Source organism: Vulpes lagopus, chromosome 1 (genome assembly GCF_018345385.1).
Source record: "Vulpes lagopus strain Blue_001 chromosome 1, ASM1834538v1, whole genome shotgun sequence".
Taxonomy (NCBI): Eukaryota; Metazoa; Chordata; class Mammalia; order Carnivora; family Canidae; genus Vulpes; species Vulpes lagopus.
In genome coordinates, this window is record NC_054824.1 from 164,743,439 (window position 1) to 164,766,034 (window position 22,596).

Consider the following 22,596-nt stretch of genomic DNA (forward strand, 5'->3'; position numbering starts at 1 on the left):
TTGTTTCTGTAGAGGGCAGCCTCTGCAGGATGCATTTTGCGAAAGATAACCATCCTTTTTACTCTAGAAGCAGTCTAACCTCTACTGTACCCCTACTCGTATAGTCATCACATCGTTTATAATAATACAAGAGCAGACCCAACCGAAATATCCATCCATAGATTATTTATTTTTATTTTTATTTTTTTTAAGAAAGTCTTTCTTTTTTTAGATTTTAATTTATTTACTCATGAGAGATACAGAGAGAGAGAGGCTGAGATACAGGCAGAGGGAGAAGCAGGCTCCATGCCGGGAGTCTGATGTGGGACTTGATCCTGGGACTCCAGGTTCACACCCTGAGCCAAAGGCGGTCCCTCAACCACTGAGCCACCCGGGAGTCTCCCACTGAGCCACCCAGGAGTCCCTCCATAGATTATTTAAATGAATTACGTTAAATCTGCATAACGAACTACTATGTATGCACCTATGGAGAAGAAAGAAGCTCAGTGTGTAAGTAATTTGAAACAGTTTACAAGACACATTGTTAAGGAGTTGGGAGCAGGGAACGAGTGCAGATGTGTGTGTATATCACACTATGATTTGTGTAAAAAATGCCAAATGCATATATGTGTGTGTGAGTGCACATTTGTGTGTATATGTAACTTTAGAACCATATAGAAGAAGCCTTTGGCAGTGGTTGCTTCGGAGGAGAAAACTGGGGACCTTCTGGGTCAGAATGTGAGGGAGATGAATTCATCATTATCTGACCCTTTTTTAACCTTTTAACTTTTATCCAATGAATGGGTTAGTATTCTTAAATAGTAATAATGGCAGGAATACTTTTAACTTTAATAAAGATAGAAGGAAAGAAGAAACGTACCTATTCTACAGGGACATTTCAGTTGTTTATGTTGAATTTCAAACAGGGAAAACAGTAAATTCAAATCTTAGACAATTAAGTGGAAGGGAATGTTATTTTGATGTCAACAAAGGAATTTCACATTACTAAAGTACACTGCTTTAAAATTAGCTGGGTTTCATCTCACTTTCCAGTCATGAATTTGTAGCAGGACATTAAGTTGACCATTAAAACAGCTTAGTTTTTATTTATCTGCAGGAAAGAAGAGAAATTGACTCTGACTAAAAAAGACTAGAAACCCTGTCATTTTTATGTTAGGTGATTATAATATAACGGATTATAAAGGTAACTCTACTAGATTTTTCAGGAATATTAAAAAGGATATTTTCTTCTTTTTACCTCTTTGTTAATAAGACAACTGAAATCATGCTGGGGGACAAGTTTTCTGTGGATCAGAAATGCTGTGCCTATGATTTAATGTATAGTTTTTGTTTATATTTCTTTGGACAAATTCAAAACTCAAAGACCATGATAGTCAAATACAGAAGAATTTATTCTACATAGATCGCCTGTAGAGATCCTTTCCTCATATGAGAAGGTTGAGAACATAGTTTTTCTACCTTAGTTAGGAATATTTTCATTATGTTTCTTGTAACATCAGCTAATGAAAATTCATATGAGAAGGTTGGAAAACATAGTTTTTCTACCTTAGGAATATTTTTATTATGTTTCTTGTAACATCTGCTAATGAAAATTCAGAGACCGTTAGTAAGAAAAATTGCTTGTAATTTTATTTTTTTTCTTTTCATAGTTTTCCGTAGTATTACTGATGAGCCTAACAAAATAATCCTCTTCTAGCTCTTAACCTTGTTCCAACTTCCCACTTCAGATTACAGATTTGTAGGTCACTACCTACATAAAAACTAAATAAATAAAATATGAAGTGGGGTTATTGGACTACTATTGCATTTCAAACCACCATTTTCTGAATCTGGACTTCTTTCTGATGTTCTATTGTTAGCCTCATGTGCAAAGGCTTTCTTTCTTTTTTCCCTTCTAAATATTGGGAAAATTACATTTTAGTATGTCCTCAGTATTGGGGGTTTGTATGATAATCCCATTTATCCTGGACTTGGCATTCTTTTTCTTCATTCTAGTAATCAGAATTCACTAGCATTTACATATGATAAACAGCTCTTTTTGTCCCTCTAATACTGAATGTATGTTGTTAATGTTTTCAGCAAGTTGTTGGTAGATATCTTCTTTACTAGGTTGGAACATCTTAGATGACAAGACTGCTTCTTGTTCATATCAATTATCCCCACAGCCACCAGTAAGTTGTTTTGTGCTTTCTTATAGGCTTGGGGTATGTGTGTTGAGTGAATAAGTGAGATGCATTGGTAAAAGCCTTGCTTGAGTTTTTTCAGATGAAGCACTTCAAAGTGAAAAATCATCTTAGATGTGGGAAGTACTTTTTTTTCCTGTGGGGAAAACCGCATCCACTTCAGAGAAATATTTTCTGAATGCAATTAGATGTACTAAATATCATTGTGCAGCCACAAGAACTCACAACAGTTACAGCGGCAACTTGGTTCTGATAAGTATGAAGTTGGTAACTGCCATTAGCTTGTCTCAGTGTAGGGTGTGTCTGTTTGATAGTGTCCGATGTGAACTCTTACACCATGCTGCTTGTGACATCATGGTTGTATTTTAGTGAGCAGGGTATCTGTGCTTATTTTTAAGATTATTAGTAGTAAATAGCTTGTAGTCGATATCTTGTTTCTATACAGAACAGTAATAGAAAATAAATTCCTTTAATGAAAGAAAATGACTTTTTTATGCTGCATTTGAGCTTGGTAGCATAAACACATGTGCTGTTGTTGGAGTTTGGTTATTAAATGATTAATTAGCATATTAAAATCACACGAGTGGACTTAGCAGCTAATTCACAGACAGAGGGTTTATTACTTTAAGAAAGAAAATTCACGCCCTGACTAGAGCACTCTGTACTTTCTGGAAGGACTGCCTGTATCAGAGGCACATGTGGGGTAGTGGAAATGGCACAAGCTTGGAAGTTGCCCTAACATGGAGTCAGATTCCATCTCTTCTCATCATTAACTCTAAGCCTCAGCTTCCCTATCGGATGGGATTTTTATTATGATTTGAAAGAGTCCTGCAGGACTAACAACATAAATTTTGATTTGAGACAAACCTCAGTTCTCTCTGATTTCTTATAAAATCATGGAACCAGTGAGATAATAGAGTAGGTATTGTATTTCTCAGTTTGCTTGGATGGGTTTAAGTCAACCCAATAAAGAAATTTGAGGTGTGACATGTTAAGAAACATCCTGCCTCTGTAACTGTCTCATGACTTGCCTTGTTTCTTTTTTAACTTGCACAATTTGGCAAATTCCTTTCTTCTAAAAGTATAATCATAATTCACCATTCTGTTATATAATAGAGATAGAAAGATGGGGATATGGAGTTGTTTATAATGCATCTTGACACTTATTTTTGAGACTTCATCTAGGCCCTTGGCTGCCATGGAGCCTTTTCCAAAAGGAAAATATCTGATTCAGGTACTTTGAGCAAAATTAACTAAACATTGCTTACTTCAGTTGGTCTTCACTTGTGCTCTCTCTCCCTGCACCACCCCCATTTTTTGGTAGTCCAGGATTGGCTAAGCTGTTTACCAAAGCCTTTTTAGTTTATGTTTCAAACAGAAGGATTTATGAATCAGATTGGTGGAAAATCTCATTGGGTTTGTGTCCAAAACAGACTAGAGCTGCCTCCAGGGATGAAGGATGTTTTGTTAAGACCTTCCCAACACCCAGCTGTCATCTGATTTCTACAGTAGCAATACTGAAGAAGAGAAACTCCCGGGTTTCTTAGTAAGGTGTTGTGTTTACTAGATTGTTTTGATTACTTACTTTTCTATGAAATTTACAGCCTATTTTCTTTCCTTTTATATTCAGAAATTTGAATGTTAACTTTCCCCCCATTTTAATATTTAATATAGCACAACAGGAAATTCCCATCTCATTCATTTTTTCTGTCTGTTTATAAAATAATTTGTATTTTGTCCATGTTTTGCCTGTCCTTTCTAACTCTAGAGAGTAGAGAATAACAGGAAAAATTCAAGGTAGAGAAGAGGAAAAAGAACATGAATTCCTAAGTTAGGAAGGAAGTGAAAGATCGAAGTAGAAATATAGAGAGCCAGTAATAAAAAAATATTATTTTATCTCAGTTCATTTTTTCACTTAAAGGCCTTTCCATTTTTCCCCTCTTACTTTAATCAGAGTAGTGCCATCAGAGTCAAAAACATATTTAAACAAATCTTCTGTAATTAATTTTCAAAAGTAGGAATTGTAGAGAACTATTAAGATGTACATTTTAGGAGCCAGATGAGCTGTAGAGAAAGCCAGGGAAATATTTCATTGACTGTGACTGAAAAGAAGTGGAGACAGAAAAATACATTTAAAATAACAGAATATCATCGGCAGTGCACCTAACAATTTGATAAAAATAGCCTTGGAGTAGCCACTGCAAGCTAGAAAGTTCTAGGTAAGCCTTCCAAAAAAGAAACTGCAGGCACAATGGGAGTGAGGAAGAAACTTGGCCTCCTCTAATAAGGTTTGACATCAGTGATATAGCATAGGAAAGATGAGCTTTTACAACTAAATGTGTTACTTTGGTTAAAATTAGAATACACTTTTATTTTTGTAAGCTTTTCCAAGGCTTACAAGGGTTAGCAATAAATTTAACTGCTCTGTTGTATTTATGCCCACATAACACATTCAGGTATAGGACTTGTCTTGGTTCAGGCTGCTGTAGCAGAATACCGTAGACTGCGTGGCTTAAACAGCAAGCATTTATTTCTCACAGTTCTAGAGGCTGGCAAGTCCAAGGTGTGTCTACTGAGGGCTCTCTTTTGGGTTGCAGACTGCTGACTTCTTGTACCTCACATGGCAGAAAGAGGGCATGGGTGCTCTCTGGGGTCTCTCTTAGAAGGGTATTAATCCTATAATGTTCCAAGTGCAATGATTTCTAAACTGAAATTGTATTCCAAGCTCAAATATCTGTCAAGTAATAGAAGGGGTGAATCGAGAAGGTTGAGAAGACAAAGGGAATCCCCAGAATATTGGTGAAGGGAGGTCTCAGGGTGACAGTCATGTGCTAGCTGAGGGAGCAGCCATTGATGAATGAAATTCTGTTAAACTTCATGTATCATTTAGAGAACTTTACAAAAAACAAACAAGCATGTGTGGCACTAATAGCACTCAATAAATATGAAGTACAATTAAACATTGAACAAGAAAGCACAGTGTATTTTCAGTCTTTTCCGATTCATCATATTTTAAATTTCATGTTTACGTGTCTAGGTATAATGTAGGATTTAAAATGTGTATCATAAAAGTAAGAGATTTTGAAGGTTTATAGAGGATAATTATGCAACAACTGATGTTACAGAATAAAGGGTGGTCTATACTAATCACATTTTGTAAATTCAAGCCTAGAACTTCTATAAGGATAATAACCATATTTTTAAAATCAGTGTTGTGGCCTGATTTCTCTTGCCAATTACATGGAAACCATTGTATTTATTTCCTGACGTGATATCTCCAATTCCCATGCGTAGATATCCCTGTTCTTATTTCTCTGGATGGCCTCCTGAGAGATGTAATAGAGAATGTGATTCTGCCTTTAGTCACCAATGACTCTTTTCTTAGCCAATTCATTAATCTCTTTTTTATCTTTCATTTTCTGTCACTCATAAACTATCGCTCAAATATTAGGCTTTCCTAAAACATAGCTATTTTTCACTTATTGTTGTAGCGTGACAATATGAAATTTGAAGACCAGCGTGTTAAATACATTATTTCATTTTAAATCAGTTCAAAAACCAAAGCCATTTGCTCTCTAAATTTACTGTATCCTGGGGCAGATTTATCTGTTAATAGTAACCACTATCGAAAGTAGGTTAAAGAATGGTATGGCCATATAATCATAACTCTTGAATATGCTGAAAACTAAGTTCTTTGTTTTTATTGGAATTCATTGCTACTGTCACTGAAACAAATCTCTCAGAGGATTTTCAGATTTTTTATTGGTAGTGAATTTTTTTTGTCTTTAGCTTCAACAGTAATAAATTTAGATATCCTATTTTATTGCCAAGAGAAAATATGTTATCCCTTGTGATAGAAAAAATTGGCTTGTTTCAAAGCAAATGGTAAATCCTTGCATGTGGTGTTTGTATGGCTGAACTGCATTGTGGATTTTTTTTGTGGGATCACTGTTTTGGAATTGATCAGGAATTGATTACGTGTTTCATGCTATAATTCTAGCACCTTTTATACTATTTGATTATGCCTTTTCTGGAAGAATATCTAATTCATTTCTTATAGTATAGAACTTTTATATATATATGTGTGTATATATGTGTATATATGTGTGTGTGTATATGTATATGTATATATATTTATATATATGTATGTATGTATATATGTATATACATACACACACATAAGAGAAAAAGAATAGCCATAGAACTGAGAAAAGTGGTCCCTTATTCTCTTGAATTGGATTTTAAGATTGATTGGATTTTTCCTGAGAACACACAATCTGGGACCAAGTGACTGAGAGTATCTCCTCCTTTCCTCACTATTCTCTTCTGTCTTCTATCCCCCATATCCTAGGACCCAGATGTTCAGAAAACACTCACACATTATCACTTGAAATTATCATTCTCAAGTCAGGAGCTCGTCTCAGGTTGCAAGTAATAGAGCTGTGTCCAATTGCTGAAATAAATGAAAAAGCACAAGTGGAATGAAATTCAGTATATTGTTCTAATAGACATATGTTTCATGATATCTGGATTTATACACACTGAAGAAAAGAGTCATAGCTGATAATAAACCTAATCCAGAGCAATATACAAACTCTTTTATAAAATTAATAATATTATAGAAAATTTCGAAAAATACAGAAAGCTGTGATGAAGAAAAATAATAAGCCCAAATGCCACTTAAGATAAATTTGGAGAAATAGTTTAGTTTAGTATACCATTGTGGTTAAGAGAAGGCACTCCAAAAAAAAAAAAAAAAAAAAAAAAAAAAAAAAAAAAAAAAAAAAAAAAAAAAGAGAAGGCACTCCAGAGCTAACTGAAGTATGGATTCTGGCTCTACCACTTTGCGACCTTGGGCATGTTACTCAGACCTATCTGTGTCTCCATTTGCTCATATGTAACATGGACAAAACAGCATTTACTTTTTAGGTTGTCTACTTTATAACTCTTCTTCCTAGGAAACTGATGTTAGAATTTTCTAATTTTTTCCTTTTCTTTTTTTGATACTTCATGACTTATCTCTTAGTGTTCTACTAGATTTTAACTTGGTTTAGTTAGTTAAGGGAATAATGGAAATTGAGTGAAATTGAATGAACCTGAGGTATGCAGTAGTATTTTGAATTGTGTAGTGTGTGTATAAGTTGTTGTGTTAGTGGTATGCTAAAGATGACTGTACCATAACATCTATGCTTTTTCCAAGTGGATTTATGGAAACAGTAGCCCACAGTTGTGAATTTTCTTTAAGACCAAAAACAAATGCCTAATGACTTTTTTATAGAAACAAGATAATGCAGTATATGAGAAAGGTAGTGCTTTAATTCATATTGACATGACAGTGGATTAGCTTCATAGGAAATCAACAAGCCTCACAGATAATTGTGTATATATTTTGAAGCCACTAAAGAAAATAACTTTTTGAAGGCTTTATTATTTATGCTTGCTTTTTAAATGAGGAGAGACAATATCACAGGCTTGTCTTTGGCTCTCTGAGCACATTCAGAGATATTATCCGTTAATATCCTATTCTATCCCCAAATGCTTTTAGTTGCTTTTTGTTGTTTCTTAATGAATTTTTTCCATAGAAATAAAAGTATTGCTTTTGTGCTTGTAGCATATTCTTATTCACATGATGAAAGAGAATTAGAAAAAGATTTGTTTGTATTTTTCCACTTAAGTTTTAGCTTATTTTTCTTTGAAATATGGTCCTATTCATATGATCACCTAAGTATTAGGAAGTTGACTGATCTTTGATTTTGCTCACTCCCTATTATGCTAGTTGCCATTTCAGACAAGGAAATGCAGTGTACTAAATTGTCGTAGCTGGAAAAGCAAGGTAAAGCTCTATTGCTTAGCCAGAAGTTTGGGAAATATAACATGGCTAGCATAATTGTCACTTCTTGGAATGCGTGTTTTCTAAAACACTTAGAAGTACTTTGCTAGACCCTACAACTATCAGATCTTCAAGTCTTTTTTTTTTTCTTTTTAAGATTTTATTTGTTTATTTATGAGAGACAGAGAGAGAGATAGAGAGAGAGAGAGAGAGAGAGGGGCAGAGAGAGAGGGGCAGAGAGAGAGAGGCAGGCAGAGATACAGGCAGAGGGAGAAGCAGGTTCCATGCAGGGAGCCTGATGTGGGGCTTGATCCTGGGACTCCAGGATCATGCCCTTGGCTGAAGGCAGGTACCAAACTGCTGAGCCACTCTGGTTTATGGGGAGACCTTAATAGAAATTGTGTTTATGGTTAGAAGCAGTTGTGTTTCTGATCACCTGCTGTTCAAAAGAGGAAGCACACAGACAGCCTGGTGTATACCTCAGCTTGTCTGCTGCTGAAATGTGTTTGTGCTTGAAAGAGGAGAAGTAGGTATTAAGAGTGTTTTTGGCTTTTTTAATTTTTTTTGGCAAGGAATAAAACTGATGTGCAATTCATTTTTAATTATATGCAGTTAGCTTATTTTTTTCTGTTCTTTGATTTTCAGAAAATTAGGTATTTTTGGAAAATTGTGCAGTTAGGATGTCTAAATGGTTGTCACATTTACTTCTATACCTGTACAAAAGTCAGAATTTCATAATTACTTTTGTAAAGGGTAGGGGGAACATATGCTGTCTCTATCCATTAAAAGTCATAAAGTGGGGATGCCCGGGTGGCTCACCTGTTGAGCATCTATCTGCCTTTGGCTCAGGGTATGGTCCTGGGGGTCCCAGGATCAAGTCTTGCATCGGGGTCCCTGCATAGAACCTGCTTCTCCCTCTGCCTGTGTCTCTGCCTCTCTCTCTCTGTGTCTCTCATAAATAAATAAATAAAAATCTTTTAAAAAATTTCATAAAGTGTACTACTTAGTTGATTCATAACTGGAAAAATATTATCCTAGCCTTTTTAGAAAAAAAAATGGTTGATACTGAATTTGGAAATTCACATAGATATAACCTTCAAGAGTCCACTTATTTGTTTATTCAACAAATATTTATTAAGTACTTATTCTGTGGCAGATCCTATACTCTGCACTGATACATCAGTGAACAAAGCAGGTGTAGTCCCTCCCACCATGGAGTTTGTATGCACCAGGATGAGGAGCAGATAGACATCTAGTACATGAATAACTAAATTGTAGTTGCATTAAGTTTCAAAAAGGACAAGAACAGAGTGCTATGTTAGTGTGTAACAGGAGGACCATAGTCTGTCAAGGTGACCAAGCATTGAAAATGAATGATTCTCTCATTTATGTTTGAATTATAATATCATGGAATTCCAGAACTGGAAAAGATCTTGAAAATTACCTAGTCTCACCCTTCATTCAGTCTTTGCATCTTTTTAAATATTCATTTAATCATTGCTGGTATTTGACCATTATTGGCCAACAAAAATGGCATTTTCATGTAGTTCAACTTAATACACTATTTATTAAATATGATGTTGGATCATGGCTACATAAGATGGATTAGTCCAAGACAACCCTACCCAACTCTCTACAGACAAGGAATTTGAAACTAAATAATTACAACATAGTGATTATTTGCAGAAATAAAATGGTTTAAGTGACCTGACGTATCCATAATGAACATGCTGGATACTGAGTTGAGTATTCTAGTTCTGAGAGTTGATACCAGTTCAGAGCTTCTTTGTGGACATGAATTTTAGCCACTGTCTAAACTGAGTGGATGGCTAAAGGATGAAACATTTACTCATGCTTCTCTAGCTTCTTGGAGAACTCCCTAGGGTTGTAGGAGATTAAGATTTTATCAGTCTCTTCAGTCTTTGCCATAGAAGCTGTGTTTCCCTTCCCTAGTAGCACAACACACAGCTGTGGGTTCATAGAAGGGAAAAATGACGCCCCAGAATCAACTTTCACATATCAGGATTCCACCTGGTCCAAGTAGTTCCTAATTGGGTAAATAATGAAATGACTGCCTTCCCTTGTTATATAATTCTTTAGCCTTCAGTTAGCTGTTTGAAACCATACAAGCCTGAGACTTATTCCTTTATGTTCTTGTTTCACCACATGACATATACAGGGCTAGGCTCTGGCATCAGAAAACAGGTGTGCTGTGATCCCTGTCCTCAAGATTTTCCAAAGTACTCTTGACTCTAGATACTCATGAAAGGTTTGATAAGTAAAATATATTTTTTATCCATCTATCCATTTTTGTCCATCATTTATTAAGTACCTGCTACTGCCAGACATCGTTCTGAGTGTGTGGACAAGCTGAAAATAAGACAGAGCCTCCCCCCCACCCCCGCCCGTGTTTCCCCACTGCCCCTTCATCTCCTTCACATTCTGATGGAAAAAGGGCATTAAACATCAGCACCTAATAGAATGTTAGGTAATGGTGAGGGCTCTGAAGAGAAAAAATAGTACAGGGTATTAAAAAAAAATGCAGAGGAGAATGTGATCAACTTTGGGTAGGAAATAAAATAATTTTAAGTCTGGGCTTTGCAGGATAAATAAGAGAGGACCAGGGGACTTCAGACAGAAGCAGCAATACCAAGGCATAAGACAAGGAGTTAAAAATAGCGCAGAAAAGATTGCAAAAAAGATTTAGTGTAAAAATGAATAAAGTATGGTGTATAGGCCTCTTTGAGGAGTGTTGAATAATGAAATAACATACGGGTTTAAGAAAAGTTGTTTCTGGTTCAACAGTGGTTCTCAGATTTAAGCAGGTATTAGAACTCCAGGTAGTAAAAGTGCTTTTTGCAGAACATAATAAACCATTGTTATAATTAACCTGCATATATCTGACAATGTCATTATGATCTGAATTTGGAACTATTCTAGGCTTCTTTAATGTTAGTTAACAGTAATAGATTCTAACATTTTAGAATATATTTAAGAAGAAAAACTCATACTTGAGAAAAATGTATATGTGAACCTTTTCTGTCATTTGGGAAAAGGTTGCTGTTACCTTGTTTTCTCATCAGAACTTTAGCATTGTTCAGTAGCATAGTTTGAGAACTACAGCCCTACAGTATATTCAACAAATGGATATTCACTTGTGTGGGAAGAGTTAGAGAGTCACTGTCTCTTATAGCAGGGAGCCCTTGCAGAAAGCTGTTTCCAGGATCTCTGACTTACCTTTCTTGACCTGAAATCTCTCTTCCTTGTAACTAGACTAACTTGTCCTTAGTTCTAACTCTTGGGTAGAATTATGGAAATCATGATCTATTTCTTAAAATTATTCATAGGAATAACAAGGAAAAATAATTTCAGTGTGCTTTGCACAATTTTAAAGGATTATAAATGATATACTTGATAAAGCTGTATTACCCCTGGAGGAAGAGCGTAGGTGTTGGTGTGTTGTTTCATATAGGGCAAGGTGGGATCTGTGGTCTGAAAGTCCTCCTAGTCAGACTCATAGTTTGTTCCTTTCTGTATAACTTTTGTTTATGCCTTTCTCTCTCTGTGCTTCTTACCTGCATAGCACTGGGGTTTGAAGTAGAAATAGGAAACCAGAAGTAAAGGCAGAAGAAAATGCAATAATGTTAGAACATAAATGATTTTTCGAGGAAGATGAGACTAAATAACCAAAACCAAATTAGATGGTGTTAAAGGAAACTTTAAATTTAAATCTTTGAGACTTAGGTGGGGAGGTAGGAAGGAAAAGGAATATACATATATTCACAAACACATATGTATGTATGCATACTTGTGTGTATATATGTGTATCTAAATAGTGCAAGAGATGTATCGCATATAGAAAATATACAGACATATAGCTAGATGGAGTGTATGTCTTTCCATGAGCTGTTTGATAAGTGGTAGATAATATTGATACTGTGTTCTTCTCATGTCTGTCCTGTTCCCTCTGTCTGCAGTGGCAGGTGGGATCTGCTCAAGGATTCAAACTGTGAATTTTTTAATTGATCATTTGTGACCTGCTAACCTCAGCAACTGAGCAGCTGCATAATGTGTTAGGTCATCATACCAATAATGAAGATTACATCATTGACCTGTCTTCCATTTTTGGAACATAGGAGGAAAAAAACCCCTAGAAATATGTCTGGTTTTAAAACAAGTTGAAATGATAGCTAAGAACAATGATGTTATCTATAATTTCATCACATGTAGTTGACTTAATGAGTCAAGAGCCACTCAGTTTATAAAATTAAATTTTTCTTTATTTTTAAAATGATGTTCTAGCTTAAGAGCTGAATGAAGGATTTTAGGGATATACAATTTTCCTTTTCCAAATTTGAAATATTTCTGCTGTAAGAAAATAATTTATAGAGTGAATTTATTAATATATTAATATGTGTATTAGCAGATACATACTTCTATATACACCACATTAGTTGTAAGATATTTACCTACTTTTTGTACTTTGAAAAGTTTGTTTTAATTCAGCATAATATTCAAAATAAGAATCTCTGAAATGTGTATTATTTTTCATTTCCCTAAAATATGACAGATTTTAAAACAGACCACTTTAAAAAAAAGTCCCTTCTTAAAATGCGGAGGTGCATGCATCCCTCCTATTTCCTCTTGGGACAGAAAAAAATGAATTTTCTAGCTTTGTAAATCCATTGCTTCTCCTGAAGTAGATTGCCTGCACCCAGTGCTATGCAAAAAACGTGCAGTGAGTAAGGAAGGGTGGCTATTGTTGAGTGCTCTTTAGCAAAAGAACTGGGAAAAAGAAAAAAAGGCTTGAGTTTGACTGGCGTTGGCTCTGGCTTTTCTGCATTCCAAACTGTCTGAGGCACAGAACGAGAGCAAAAAGAGAGCAGAGCGCCAGCCAGAGCAAGCATGGGCGAGGACGGTATACAAGTGTTTTGAGTTTCTGACTGGCATGCCGGAAGGATCATGTTAGCAACACCCAGAAACTTCGCAGAATGCAGACCCCAGGTAAGAGATCCTTGAGTCTGCCTGAGTCTGAAATTAAGCTTGTACATATTTAAAGGGAATGTGGCAGTTTATTTTTATTATACAAATGCAATGACTGCTAACCTTTGTGATTATTGGCTTTAAAGAAGTAGGTTGGTTTTCATTCCTGTCAGTTCACAGGAATATTGTGTGGAGGCTATCGGCATTCCAGTACAAAATCCAGCACAAGAAGAGCCATTTGAGAAACTCAGATAAATTAAAAGGGCAGCAATCATAGCAAAATATTAACAATGCAGCATTTACTTGTTCTTTTAATAATTTGAAGTGGATTCTTATTCTGAAGATAAGAATTCCAAAATTCTTTATGAAATATTAAGATGACTGGGAATGGATGTTGCTCATTTCTCTTTGAGGGAGACAAAATATATTGACCATCAATAAGAATTTAATAGCCTTGCTTGAGTCTCAGAAACACATAAATAAATCCATGTCATTCAGAAAGTTCAACAGGTTGGATCTGTATACAACAGTAGAGCATTTGGATGAGAACTTTGCTTGTTCTTTCTACCTGAGGTAGACTTTTAATATCCTTTGCCAACAGATGACAGCTTAGAGACTTTAACCAATTAGCTCATTGAAAATTGCATCTGAAAGATATTTTAGGGATCATTTATAAGCCAGTCTCTCCATTTTCTTTTTTTTTTTTTTAAGATTTTATTTATTTATTCATGAGATACAGAGAGAGAGACAGAGATATAGGCAGAGAGAGAAGCAGGCTCCCTGTGGGGAGCTCGATGTGGAACTCTATCCCAGGACCGCAGGATCATGACCTGAGCCGAAGCAGATGATCAGCCTCTGAGCCACCTAAGTGCCTGAGTCTCTCCATTTTCAATGAGAACATTGAGGACTAGATCACACAGAAACAGGACTGAAATGAAAATCTAGATCTCCTGATTTTCAGTTTACTGTTGTTTTCATGGTACCAGTTATATTCAGGCCTTATATTTTATCTATACTATATCTGTTGGCCTCAAATACCATGAATTATTGCATAAATAGATCAAATGCATCATAAACCTAGATTAAAATCTTATGGGAAGGAGATACTGAGGGCTGGATATCATCAAATCAGTATTAATACTACATTCTCAATCAAAACCAAAAATATATAACAAAGTATCAGAAGAAAAAAATGGTGTTCAATTAAGGAAAATGGCTATAGCTTGCTACTTTTATATAAACAATTACATAGCTGTGGCATATTCTGAGTATTTGTATATGAAATTAAAATTCTTTTAAATTGATTTTAATTTCTCCTAAAGATTTTAGGACTTAGCAATTTTCTATATACTTTCAGTAAATCTTGTATCTAATTTCATTACTTGTATCTATTTATGGGAAGCAAAAAATTGTTCTGTATTCACTGCCTTCTCTATGTTTATTTTTTATTTATATGAGATAACGTTTTTAAATTATCCAACCGTTTGGACCACTTGCTTACTTATCCAAGCTCCAACTCTTTTTCTCTACATTTGTAAGGGTCCTCTGTTACTCCCTCTCATGAATTATGTGTTAGAGGAGAACTTAACTGGAAGAGCTCAAGAGCCACCACAGACAGTGGACATCTGTCTTCATACATTTTCATTTAGTCTCTAAAAAAGGTTGCTGCCCTTTCCATTTTTGTGCAGACCATTGTGGGGTTGAGAGAGGCCACACTATTCTAGTGAGCTAAATAGTAGAGATAGCCGCTGTCAAAAGGATCTGTCATGGCTCTTTACAGCTCCTGGGAACAAGTTAGCTCGATGTGGCTTATAAGCACAGTGAAGGGATGTGGCCCTTTTGTGTTAAAGCTTGACCTGCTCATTCCAGTTTTCAACTGGGCCTGTGTGCTGATTTACAAGTCTGTGTGGGATGAGCAGTAAGTTGTAAGGAATAGTTTCATTACTGCTCTTGGCTATCAGAAACCAAATTACAAAGTGCATTCTCCACCCAGTAGAAAACAAGAGACTGTTTGTCTTAGTGCAGAATCCATTATTTAAGCACACTGTTTACAAGAGGACTTGATGACTGTGAGAATGAGGGCATAATGCTCTATCCAATTAACAGTGTTCATGTGTATTACACATGGCTTGGGTTTTTCTCTTGTCTTTTATCCTTCATGGAATGTGTGAAGGGACTGCCATATTTGTGTGTGCACACATTATGTTATGTGTGTATGATTGATGGATGGATGGATGGATGGATGGATGGATAAATGGGTAATTATTAGGATGGGCATTTGGCCTGAGTATATTTCTCTATATCAGAAACAGCCAGAGGTCATTAATCTAGTGCTGGTATTTTACTAAACTAACTTAAAAGAAGCTATTTTATTAACCAAACTAACCTTTATAAAACTCATTACCGTACCTTAGAGAAAATATTAGAAGGAAACACTCCTTTTCTTCTCCTGAATACAGTTATAAGATTATACAGGTTTATACTTTCCGTGTTAGAGAAAAGCAAATAAGCAATTTTGTGACTAAAGACAATATTTAAATGGGAATAGAAGGGGTTGAGTGAAATGAGTGACATAAGAAAAACTCCTATGGGAATGAAATCATTCTTCTTTGACCAGTGTTTTCTGGAGCCAGACCCCTTTTCTCTCTTCCTGGTTTTTCCTTGATATTAATTTCTTTCAAATGTCTTTTCATGAAATATATATATACATTTCTCTCTCCATAGAAATACAGGTTTTATACTAAAATTTCAAAGAAAGTACAGAGCTCTGCAATATAGCTATGATATTTGTCTAACAAAAGGTTAGCTATAGTTGATTAAAACTTTTATCTCTTTCGAAGGAATTGCTACTTCTGCTTTCTCACTGCAGTTTCTTGAATATAATTTTATGTTTTGTATCCCAGTTAAAACCGTAAGAATAACATCTTTTCAAACAAAAGTGAAGACAAAAAACAGACCAAGAGCAAGAACTTGAAGCTAGACATCTAAAATGCTCTGAGTTGTCAAATTAATTCCTTACTTGTAAAAGTTACCTGATTATTCACTCAAAACTCTGGGAATCTTTTTATGTACATAAGACGGATGTATTTCCCCCTTCTGCTTCATTCTTGACCTTCACTGGCCTCTAGAGAGAAAAAGTGTTACAGTCTGCCTTTGTTCCTTCTGTTCTCTTCTGTTCTTTCATGCTCTCTAGTGGTTGTTTGTGGCAGTTCTTGTTCTTAATTTCCAGTAAATCAGTTTTAGTAAAGGAGTAGGTGATTATTGTGAAATAAAGTTCACCAGATTCTTATACTTGAGTTGCATAAACTTCCTTAAAATATCTAGTTCTTAGCACAGAAAAGGGGAAAAAATGATTGTGTCCTGTTGTGTACTCATGAACAACGATTCAAAAAAAATGAGTCATGACTTAGCAATATGACTTCTTATCGCTGTCTTTTTCTTTCTTTCTTCTTCTTCTCTCTCTCTCTCTCTTTCTCTTTTTTAAGTGCTGATTGGGATTCAGTCAACCAGATTCCACATTTAATTATGGGTATGATCTCAGCTTGTGTTTAGAAGCCTTAAGCATTGCCAGTGATAATACCTTCTTTGTATGTACTTGACAAGTAGGGGAGATTTACTGAATCAGTCATTAAAATTCAGATGGTCTTTATCTTCTGGTGTCCTCCTTGCCCCTACTCAGACTTTACCATTCAGTTGAATTAGGAGTACTATGAAGTTAAAAACCAGAGAGGGACCCAGTGAGGAGTTATCAATAATCTGACTTTGTAGAGACTCCATATTTTTGTCATTCTCAGGTTTACTGTATTTTAGGAGTAAGTGAATTACTGAAGCAGCAACTTGAAAAGTTCTTTTAAGTTAGTGCAGTCCTATTATTTGAGGAAGAAAAAGCTACCTGGTTTTCTTTCTTTCTTTCTTTCTTTCTTTCTTTCTTTCTTTCTTTCCTTTCTTTCCTTTCTTTCCTTTCTTTCCTTTCTTTCCTTTCTTTCTTCTTGCTCTTATGTCAGGTTTTCTAAAGTAAGCAACTTAAGCTGCCAGGATCAGGTAAGTGTCATTCAGGATCAGGTGTCACATAGGACAGCTAACCTGTTGGACGAGTTGCTAACTCTGAAGTCTTGCATCTAATTCTAAGACTGTGGAGTATGTTTGAAAATTTTTTAACAGTACTGTTGCATAGTTAACTATTCATAGATAGTAACTTTAGTTAATATGAAGACTAGAGAAACTGGATATTCTTCCACTCTTTTAATATTCTGGTTCATAACTTTTTTGTTAAATTATACTTCAAATGGACAGTGTATACCTGATTTGATTTCTTACCTGTTGAGTCAGATAGGAGAAAGAAAGATGTTTGAGTCTCTACTTCAGTACCTCCTTTTGCCAGAAACACGTAGCATATAAAATAATTTATTTCCCTTTTTTTTTTTAAGAAAAAGAATGATGTGTCAAAGTGAGTGTAAGAAGAGCTGCAAAAAAATCTATCCTGTGTGACTGTATAGAAAGAAATGGGTTTGTTCATTCAAAGAAGAGGACAAGGTGTGATAAGTCTCTTACAGGGAATGATAATCATATTTTGTGTACCAAGAGCTTGTTGTAAAGAGCCTATTTGTAAGAGTTGGCTCAGCATGGTTATATAGTATTTCTTACTAGCATTTTCTCAAAGTCTGAGAAATAATCATTCAAAGAAAAGGTAATAGATTAATTTCTATTTATGTGGTTAAAGTAATGACATCACATAGTATTTGGTCTGATTTTTGTGAGTCTCCATTACATGGTTGAAATTTAAGAAGGTTTTTAGTGGATTAAAAATCTTTATTTTATATTCTATAGAATTTGCTTACATACACCAAGAGATTTTCCTTGAAGGATTTTGCCTCCACTTGAACAAAGTTCAGTGAAACAGCACAGTGGTTTCCTGAAACAATAAATGTCACTCTATTTTACCAGTGCTATCATTTTAATTGTAAATATTTACATTGCCACTATTGCTTAAATTTTGGAATATGTTTATGGTCATTTTATTTTTATTCATTTCCTTCCCTTACAAATGCAGCACTCAGTTTGTTTTTTGTTTTTTTTAAAGATTTATTTATTTATTCATGAGAGAGAGAGAGAGAGGCAGAGACATAGGCAGAGGGAAAAGCAGGCTCCTCACAGGGAGCCCGATGTGGGACTTGATCCCAGATCCTGGGATCACTCCCTGAGCCGAAGACAGATGCTCATCTGTTGAGCCACCCAGGCGTCCCAGCACTCAGTATTTATATTTGATTGATGGTCAACCTTTAAAGGTAAATTTTCAAAAAAGTAGTTTATTTTTTTCAATTGGACCTGGTGTCTGGTGTCAACCATTTTTATTAACAAAACCAAAAACATGATGTAAAGAAAAAAATCCTAGGAATTACTGCTGTCATTATAGGAATGAAAACCAGCCTCCCTTAGAAACATTTTTTAGCTTATACAAACCCAAAAGGTATTATGCAGAGGGAATTTATTGTAATGACAAAGGCAGCAGTCTAGTGGAACTAAATTTGTTTGTCTTTTGTGCCTCAGTAAAATTGTGTAGGTCAACCCCTGATGACACCACTTTATTTCAGGGTTGTTCTTTGGGGGAGCAAGGGGAGAGCTGGGTGTTTGTTTTGCTTTTATTTTTTTAAAGATTTTATTTATTTTAAAGAGAGAGTGCAAGCAGGGGGAGGGCCGGAGGGAGAGAATCCTAAGCAAACTCCACAATCTTGAGATCATGACCTGAGCTGAAATCAAGAGTTGGAAGCTTAATGAGTGAGCCACCAGGCACCCTTGTTTTGTTTCTAAATGGAAGGATATTTAAAACTAGAACCCTGGCTTTGTCTGGTCCTTTAAAAGGAAAATCCAGGCAATTATTTACCAATTGTTGTTTTTTCCCCCCAGAAACATATGTTCTTGTGAGCAGACTGCAAAATGTATTTGACAATGAAATTTTAATTAACAAGAAATAGTGAGCTTCAAGGATATGACTATTTTATTGCTACAAAGGGCAGTAATTTATGACAGTTTCCCACTAGGCTTCTCCCAGTGTCAGAAATTATAAATCCATTTTCATTTTGCTTAGTTCTTGAATTAAATATTTAAAGACAGACTTTTTATTTCACTTTTCCCCTGTCAAACCCATGTTATAGGAGAATAGAAACTGTTTTAAGACTCTTCAGATTTAATCCAGATGTTGCTTATGTTTTCCTCTGACAGTCTGAAAAGAGAAATTTTTATTTCATTTTTTTGAGAAGAGTTGACCTACAATATTACATCAGATTCAGGTGTACAACATAGTGATTCAACTTTTCTATGTATTATACAATGCACCCCACAAGTGTAACTATCTTCTCTCACCACACAAGCTATTACAGTATCATTGACTCTATTTCCTATCCTGTGCCTTTTATTTCTTCTGTGAGACTTATTCATTCACTAACTGGAAGCCTGCATCTCCCACTCCCCTTCATTCACCCATTTTGCCGATACTCCCTTCTCCCCTCTGCTCTGGTAACCATCAGTTTGTCCCCTGGATTTATAGATATGATTCTGCTTTTCATTTGTTTATTCATTTGTTTTGTTTGAAATGAGAAATTTAAAAATTTTATTATCCAGTTATTCTATATAACAAACTCCTATACAGCAGTGAGAGAAAGGTAAGACTTGAATGCCTAATTTACAGAAAGAAGCAACCCAGATAGCCATTCAGTATATGGAAAGGTACTTGGTTTTATTATTATCAGGGAATGCAAATTTAAACCAAAATGGAATTATATACCCCTCAGAATGTCTAAAATGAGAAAAATAGAAAATGCCAAATGTTGACAAGAATCTAAAACAAAAGGAATTTTTATACTGCTGATGGAAGTATAAATTTATATAACTACTTTGGAGCACTATTTGACAATATCTAGTAAAGTCGAACAATGCTCCGTGACTCAGCAGTTCCACACTTATTTACGTGCCAATAGAATGCATAAATAGGCTCACCAAAAAACCTGTACAAAAATGTTTATAATAGCACCCTTTGAAACAGCTAAAAATCAGAAACTGCCCAAATGTTCATCAGCAGTAGAATGGATAGAATGGTTTGCTTACACAATGGAATTCTCTACAGCATTGACAAAGAACAAACTACTGCTTCATGCAACAGAATAAATCTCACAAATATATGTAGAGCTTGAAAAGTTAGTCTCAAAAGAATATATACACTGTGTGATTCTATTTATATAAAATTCAAACTCATCAGAAGGTGATAGAAGTCAGAAGTCAGTGATTATCTGTATGGGGTAATGACTGGAAAGAGTATATAAAGGAAGCATTTGGCTGCTGCCAATGTTCTGTTCTGTCTTTGCTTAATCCCGATGCTGGTTATTGGGATGAGTTCCATTTGAGAAAATTTATTAACCTGTATACTCATTATTTATACACTTTTCTGAGTGTATCTTATACTTCAGCAAAGGGTTTAAGATATTTCTGTAATTTCTCCATTTTGATTTGAAAAAAAAATCCAAAAAACAAAACAAAAGAAACTAAACAAACTTCTAAGATGCTAATATTCTTTGAATGTCCTTTTTATTTATGAAGGGGATGAAGAATGATGCCATGCTTGTTTTCATATTGAAAGTTGTCTGGTCTATGTGTGCAGTAAAGGACTTTACATTTGGGTCATTAAAGGGTTAGATGGGGAAGGCATCTGAGAGACCAAGCTTGCAAGTAGATCTTCAAAATAAATTTGCATTATGCAAATCATAGGTTTTTTTCAGGCTCTGAGTGCACCATATAAAATGCTAATTTTCATATGTCATACCTCAGTTTTAAAAATATTTTATAATAAAAAAGGAGGAGGATAGTGGAGTAGGAGGATCTTGAGTTCATATAACGTAACTCACTCTGAAAAGGACCTGAAAACTAGCAGAATAGCTTTTCCACAGCTATAGAATAAAGAGAAGCCATGTTGTGTTTGGAGGAGGGGTGGAAACACAGTCAGGAACCAAATCCCTGGCACAGTGACCTACAAGTTGAGGCCATATCACAGACATAGAATGTCTTCCTTGAGAAGTGATGGGATTAAGCCCCATATCAGGCACCCCCAACCCTGAGAATCTGCAACAGGAAGATGAGCTCCCACAGTGTTTGCCTTTGAAAATTAGTGAACCTTAACTCCAGAAGAGCCAGAAGTCTATAGGAAACTGAGACTCTGCTCTTAGAGGGCCAGCAAATTGTATCACATGGTTCAAGACCCAGCATAGAGATGGCAGTTGGAATAGCACCTAGGTTATACGTGAAGATTTATTGACTGATTTTAGGGCATGTGCTGGAGGTAAGGGATCTATAGAAACTTTTCTCCAAGAATAGGAATGCTGGTAAGCACTGTTTATCTTGTCCCCATTTAGCCTAGTTGGCTGGATGGTAGTAGGAGTCACTTTTGACACTCTTCATCCTCTTTGTTAGTACCACTTGCCCTTCTCTGACATTTCCTGTGAACCCGCCCCACCCACCCTGCCTGCCCTGGCAAATGCCCCTCCAAAGTGATTCCAACTCTGCCACACCTAGCAGGCTGCCTCATTTAGGACCAGTGTCCCCCTAAAGTGACTACCTTTCTACCATACCCAGTGGGCAGCTTCAGCCAGAACTGATATTCTTCCACTATTACTCCTACCAAGGGAGGTGGAGGCTAACCTCACCCACCAGCACACTTGAAACATGTACAACTGGCTGAGAGGCCTGCACACCAACACACCCACAGCTGTCCTGGCCCAATCACAACAAGAGGGCTCATACAGCCCACACAGGGGATACCCCTGGAATTCCTGGTTCTGATGATCAGGGAGTAGGATGCTTTCTATATAAGGCCACTAGTTTTAAGACCAGGAGACATAGCTCCTGACATAGCTATGACATCCAGACATAGCTGGTCTACCTAATACATAGAATCAAATAGAATCAGCTAAAATAAAAAGACAAGAATATGTTCCAAAGGAAAGAAAAAGACAACACCTCAGAAAAATAAGTAAATAAAACTGAGGTCAGCAATCTATCTAATAATGGGTTCAAAGTAAAGATTCTTACTGAAATTGAGAGAAGAATGGATGAACTCAGTGAGAACTTCATCAAAGAGAGAAAAAAATGTTTAAAAATAACTAATCAGAGCTGAGGAATAAAATAACTGGAATGAAAAATAGACTTGAGGGAATCTGCAGCAGATTAGAGGATGCAAAAAAAAAAAAAACAGATTGGCAATCTGGAAGTCAGAGTAGTGGAGATCACTGAAGCTGAACAACAACAACAAGGAATTTAAAAAATGAGGATCGGTTAAAGGACCACTGGGAGACAGAATCAAACATAAAAACATTTGCCTTGTAGGGTTCCCAGAAGGAGAAAAACAGAAAACTTATCTGAAGAAATAGTAACTGACAACTTCCCTAACCTGGAAGAAAAGAGACATCCAGGTCCAAGAAGCACAAAGAATCCCAAACAAGATGAACCCAAGGAGGTTCAAGCTAATATAAATAATGATGAAAGTGTTGAAAATTAAAGAGAGAATCTTAAAAAAAAAAAATAAATAAATAAATAAATAAATAAATAAATAAATAA

General features: G+C 35.6%; 1 protein-coding gene across 7 annotated transcripts in view; it reads left to right on the top strand.

The window, feature by feature from the left end:
* The window catches only part of RASAL2 (RAS protein activator like 2), a 352,059-nt gene that overhangs the window by 195,855 nt on the left and 133,608 nt on the right, over window positions 1-22,596 (top strand). The window contains exon 1 of one of the 7 annotated variants that reach the window (XM_041754450.1): window positions 12,789-13,017. The exons of the other annotated variants lie outside the window; for them this stretch is intronic. Within the exon in view, the coding sequence (XP_041610384.1) occupies window positions 13,005-13,017 (13 nt within the window). The 5' untranslated portion in view covers window positions 12,789-13,004. Of the gene's footprint in view, window positions 1-12,788; window positions 13,018-22,596 lie in introns of those variants that run through there. 7 annotated transcript variants of the gene reach the window in all.